Source organism: Larus michahellis, chromosome 16 (genome assembly GCF_964199755.1).
Source record: "Larus michahellis chromosome 16, bLarMic1.1, whole genome shotgun sequence".
NCBI classification, from domain to species: domain Eukaryota; kingdom Metazoa; phylum Chordata; class Aves; order Charadriiformes; family Laridae; genus Larus; species Larus michahellis.
In genome coordinates, this window is record NC_133911.1 from 7,613,677 (window position 1) to 7,619,767 (window position 6,091).

Sequence of the window (6,091 nt, forward strand, 5' to 3'; positions counted from 1 at the left end):
AATACCTTACTGACATCTCTACTGGAAGAAGTTAACAGCTTCTTGTTTAAGTAGAGAAATAGGAAATGTGAAATTAATGAAAAAAAATAATTACTGCTGTATTTCAGTAAGTGGCAGCACTGTAGGACAACAGCAATTTAGGAAAGGTGGATACACTTCATGAGAGTCTGGTAGTGTTGCATCCAAGGTAAAAATGATTCTGTCTTAGGCTAGAGCACGTAGACAGTTTGACGGAGGGGTGACAATAGGAACTCCTGTTCCTCACCCTGTTCAGACAAGTTTTTCACAATCACCTTCTTGCAGATGATGCAGCAGCAGAGAAATGTGTATCCTTGTCTTGTTTGGTGCTCTCTGCTCTGTGGTTGTTATGTAAGAAAGGTATGGAGACATACATAATCCACCAGAAAGTACAAGCATTACAGAAGGGAAAGCTTGGAAACGCCTCGGACACCATCCTTTGTGTTAACTGCAGTACCTGAAAGCACAGCTAAACCTCACGCTCCCTTATTTCTGGGTTGATGCACATGCCATTTCACAAGGAGATTATTCATTATTTTTCTTCTATTTATATACATGCTCTCCCATTTACGTTAGTGGATTTATTTTTCCTGTCTCCATTATTTTCTCTTTTTTCTCCCATTAATTACTAATTCTCTCTTTCCCTCTCCTCTCGTTTCTCAGCCTTTGCTTTCTGTTCCCTTTTGAGCTTATCCTAAGAGGAGCACTGTGTGGTACTTCAGAAAACGGAGACAATCGTGGCGGTGGCAGAGAACAGACAAAGTCCCTTAGGGGAGGGACAATTCCCATAATGCTTTTGTAGAGGTTCATGTATTGACCACTGCAAAAGGATCAGCATTGATTTTGCGGGGGAATTTGTGGTTGATCAGATGCATCAAATCTTATCATAGCATTGGCGCAGTCATTGCTTTCAGTCCCAGTGACTCAGCTGTTTTTCTTTCATTCGCTCTGACCTGCCCTTCCAGTTCAGGACTGCTGAAAGCTGCTACCTGCTGGAAAGCAGTCCATCATTTCTTCTTTCCCAAGTCCCAAGGTTAATTGTGAAACAAAGTTTTTCTCACAGTTAAATCCTCTTGCTTCTCCCACAATTTAGTTCACAGTGACTTTACTTCGCTGTAGTAGAAACAAAGGTGGAGAAAAAAGTCACAGAGCGCGTTCAGTCTGTTAACTATGAAAACATTTGTTTGAGAAAAATCTGAGGCCCAAAGAAAAAGTACCTCAGCTTAGATACAACTCAGAAGAGTCAGCTGCTTCTCCCTTGAAGCTAGCTGGGAGTTGTACTGCAAGCATTAGAAGGCAGAGCTCAAGAGGGTGCTCAGATGGCTCAAATCACAAACAGCTCTCAGGATGTGCCCATGAAACAACCAGTTCTGATTTCACCAACGTCACTCCTGGCCCAGCTCAGTGGAAAACAGAGACTCTATTTCCTGCAAAAAATACACAGGTAAAGAAGGCAAGTGGAGAGCAAAGATACAACTGAGAACTCAGCTAGACCAAACCTTGAAATGCTATTGAAAAATCAACTATATATAGCCTCTATAGAGCACGTAGCAACGAGTTATAAAGCTGTATATATCTCATCTTATTTTACAGATTTTAAAAGAACTGAAACCTCTAGTGTGGATTTTCCTGAGTCAGAATGTACCGGAGGTAGTTTATCTCATCTACCTGCTTTACACGGTAACTCATCAAACTTACTTGTTAAATACTGGGGAGCAAGGCTGGAGGCTTCCTCTTCATCCCTTGGGCCCAAAACATGGTGCCTCATTCCTGCACGTACCCCTTTGTGGCAGCTCTCATTAGAATCAATGAGAGCAGCAGGCATTTCCTACCTGTTCGAGATCAACTTTTCAAGAAAGGAACCATGTCAAATTGGTCTTGAACTCCTTAGTTAGCCCTGGAAGTCTCTGCAAATGGCAAAGTGTCCAGAATGATTAAGGAAAAATGCAACAAAATCTCCCAGTACAAGGTATACAGCTCCTCAAAAATGCCTCCCCTCCTTCACAAGAAGTCTCAAGTGCTGCCAGAGCATTTAACCATCTGCAGGGCCTCAAGTAATTATATTTTAAAGAATTTCTTAGGCAGCTGCCCCAGCTGTCGATCCTGATGTAGCCAAAACAAGAGGCAGTGCCAGCCCAACAAACTCCGGTGTTAGGCTTGTTTTTGGCACTATAACAGTGATAAAAGCACTTATCACTGGGGCACCAGCACCTCCCACAACACATGTGGGAAAGGAGGTAAGGAAGAAGGGCAATGGCAAAGCAGATTGTTCATCATGGGAAGGGCTCGAATGCTGATAGCAGCCGGTGTTTCTCATACTTCACATAAATAGTCTCCAGATACTGATAAAAGTCCGCTGGCTGCAGTCATCTGAGTCTTGGCGTTCCATTTATTAAAGTATGCCCTCAAATCAGGCTCTTCCAATTATTCACAAGCCTGTTTGATCTGGCAAAGCACAGAAGGACCACACGCTGTTTCTGGTGGCTATACTTGTATTGCAATTAGGAGGAAAAGTACAGGTGGGGGCTTCTGACATAAGAGTAACGTAACAACTTGAAAATGGCCGGGTCTCCTTCCATTTGTGCACAGTAACAATAAACACGCGACAGTGACCAGCAAATGAGGGCACGGGTATGCTCCTCTGGGCTAGAGAGATCCGCAATATAGTGACTTCTCCAAACCAGTTCTTTTTAGCATTTTTTCTCTGACTACCTGAAAGAAAAAGAAAAGTAAACTGCATTTACCAGTAATTACTTCAGCTCCGAAAAAGCTGTCAGATTGAGCCTACATAGCAGCTGCTTATCAACCCTCTGCAGTGTAAACAGGAAAACTGATAGAACTTAATAGATGAACAAATAACTGCACCGAAATTGGCCAGGACATCCATAACCTGCCTTGATTTGGGATACACACCGGTAGGTTTGTTAACAAATCATAGTCAGAACTGTGCTTTTTTGAATCTCATCCTGATAATCACTACTCCTGCTGGGGCAGGGACTCTGACCTGCGGGACGGGGGAAAAGAGAACGGCTAGATCTTAGCGTCTTTCCTTCAGTACTGGACTTTTGCAGAGGCCTCTCATCTTAGTATTAACATGCCTGAGCGTACTTTGTTCATGGGAGCAGCGATCCTTTTTCAATCCAGTAGATAGCTGCGGGATATATTGTTGCTTTTAATTAAAAGTTGCCGTTTTCTGTGTGTCAAACCCCTCAAAAAAGCACAGGTTAGGCCATTACTGATGCCATAAGCACAGTAATCAGGCTAGCTTCATGGGACCGTGCGTGACAATAACAGTACAATGACAGCCAGGGAACAGAACTTCATTCTGTATTTTACAGCAGAAAGCGACTGAGATGTAAGATGAGGTCTGGTTTCCTTATCTTCAGCTTAGTTGTTTTTTTTCAGTCTGGGCACAATACTCTTTTCATATGACTTTAACAATGCAGAGATCAGAAGGTGTAATGCATTTAGCTAGAGTCAGTGTGCAGCCAGGGAATGATGTTATCAGGAAAGTAAGACGGTTCAAAAGACCAGAGTTTTTCCCCCCCAGTTACTATCTAGTGCCTTCTTTCAGAAATTTAGTGGTTGATTGCATTTTATGGCTTCAGCGTTTCGTGGCAGTAGGTGTTGATTGTTGTATGTCTTCATTTTCCTGCAGGTGATAAGGGAGTGGGGCAAAGGGAATTCTTACACTCTGGAAGCTGCTTTCATTACCGGCTCTTGCATTTCTGTTGCAATAAAATCTGTTTTGTTTTGGGCACTGATTCATGTCTACCGCAGCTTTGGGCAAGGGCTGAGAGAAAGAAGTAAGTACTTAAAAAGGTTAACTGTGAAGGTTGTAGCCTATTGTATCACAGTCACAATTAAGCAGAGAGCTTGTCGAGCCAGGGAAATAGGGCTAGTCACACTAAAAGGCAGATCCCTAATGACATCAAGCACTACGGCAGCCTCAGACTTTACTGGTCTGCCAAAGCTCAGAAGCTTGGGTGGAACACAAGGGATCTCTCCCTGAAGAAAGCCCACATTAGTCAAAGCTGCTTCCAACCTATGCAAGAATTGCTGCTACCCGGAAAAACAGACCTGTGTGGAACAGTCTCCTCTGTACAAGATACATGTGATTTTTCTTCTTCATCATGCTGTATAACTGCCTTATAATAACTAAGAGACAGAATAAAGGGACCTAGAGAGCCACTAATCTTAAACTATCCAAACCTCCTTTTACATGAAGGACCTAAACGCTGCTCGGCATCGGTGTTGACTTCTCTTCCTTTCTTCCCACAGTGTTTTCTTCCTATGGAAGGATTGACTCCTGAGCATCCCCCTTGCGTTCTATCTGCAGCTCTTACAGAGCGAAGTCACATCCAGGGAAGTTCCGAACAAGTACTACATTCAAGATGTAAGATAATGGGTCATAGAGGTAGAGGAAGTTGCTCAGAAAAACGTCTACACATTTCTTGGTCGGTATTGTGCTAGGGAACTGTAGCAGTGCAGCTGGTAACTTAGTTTAAAAAGCAAAGTGTGCTCGGGAAATTAACAGTAATCCTCTCAATTCAGTGAGTTTTGCTGACAGGACAATGCATCTTTCACGCCTTGTTTTCCTGATGTTGCTTTATAACCGCAGGAGGTTCACAACGTGCATGTGAGTAGAGAATGTTGTTAACATAAATGCTGTTTTTCTGGATATACACAAACATAACAAAAATAATTTGCACACCCATCTTTTATTACTGAGTCTAGAGGTGGATTGCCCTACCATCGTTTCTCAGCTCCGATCAAGCCCTGAAGCTGTTCTGGTGGCAGCTGTAGTCCCTGATCGCTGCTCTGGCTGCGCAATGGCTTAACCCCAACAGAAGGGCTCTCCTTCCTCCTCTGACTTCAGAACATTTCAATGATTCTTTATTTTTTTAAATCCCAGCTACACATGAAAACTAGGCAATGTAATCTCATGCCTTCCTATGGTCTGTCTAACCGCTGTGCCATTTCCTACACGAGGGTGACCGATCTTCCTTTCTTTGTAAGTTATTGTAATTTAAAAGTTTGCTATTTTATTGATTGGAACCTTTAACTACTGCCTGTTTATTTTTTAATAAAGTATAAGCACAGTTTGCACATGGATAATTATTTCTCATACCAGCAGCACGAGTTCAGTGGGAAGCCTGTTTACAACCCGAGTAGGGAAGAGGCTGAACTGGATTTCACGCGTGCCGTGAATGTTGCTCTCACGTTCCTCTGCAGCTACAGCTTTAACTTGCAGGTCCCCGTACACCGCAAAAGTAGTTAAAATAGCTTATTGCAGCTTGTTAGGGAAATTTACAAGGACGATCTCAAAACTTGTGTTAAAAAATAAATAAATAAATATATTCTCATCCTAGTCTTCTAAACCCGAAAGAGATCTATTTCATAGAGAGCACAATGGAGGCATGAAGAGTTAAAGGCCTATGGCCAGGCTGTGGACAGCTGACAGCATCAAGAGAAAGCACGAGGAGAGTCCCAGCTGATGACCGTGACTTCATTCCACAAGTCAAAATGTGACCATGAATTGTTGCTGAAACGGAGACACACAGTCAAGCACATTCAGTTCTTTTCTAAAACAAGCAAACGGGCAGCTGGACCAGTAAGGGAAGACGCTGGTCGTGCTGTTGGCCTGTACTTGATCAAGATTAGCTGAAGAGAGTAGCCTTGCGCTGTGCTGCTTTTATCTCCATAGCAAGCAGATGGCAGAAACGATATCATTCGAAGGAAAAAAGTTATAATTACATTCAAACAGATCCCCCCAAAAGCAGAAATGTATTACGCCTTGGGGAATTAACCTCCATATTTTCACAGAAAAATGTTCTTATTTCTGATATAAACTCTCTCAAAAGAATCACCTGTAAAACGAGGGTCCAGTCCTTGGCAGTGCCGTTTCCCGGCTTTAAGCGTGGGCAATAGGGTGCCGCTGGCACACAAGTGCTGGGTTATTGTTTTGGCCACGGCCAGCAAGAGTTTGTCACTAGCCAGGCAGCAGGAGATGAAAACTCTTCCCAAGGTACCTTGTAAAGGAGGTGAACTCCATTTAGAGCAGCTCTATTAC

General features: G+C 43.0%; 1 protein-coding gene across 2 annotated transcripts in view; it reads left to right on the plus strand.

Moving 5' to 3' along the window:
* Positions 1 to 5,125, plus strand: part of LOC141751932 (uncharacterized) — a 13,885-nt gene extending 8,760 nt beyond the window's left edge. The window contains exons 7-9 of one of the 2 annotated variants that reach the window (XM_074609587.1): positions 1,612 to 1,698; positions 3,677 to 3,824; positions 4,300 to 5,125. In XM_074609587.1, coding sequence (XP_074465688.1) covers positions 1,612 to 1,698; positions 3,677 to 3,824; positions 4,300 to 4,331 — 267 coding nt within the window. In that variant the 3' untranslated portion in view covers positions 4,332 to 5,125. The remainder of the gene's footprint in view (positions 1 to 1,611; positions 1,699 to 3,676; positions 3,825 to 4,299) is intronic. The other variant, XM_074609586.1, reaches the window with a different exon arrangement.
* Positions 5,126 to 6,091: the final 966 nt, after the last annotated feature.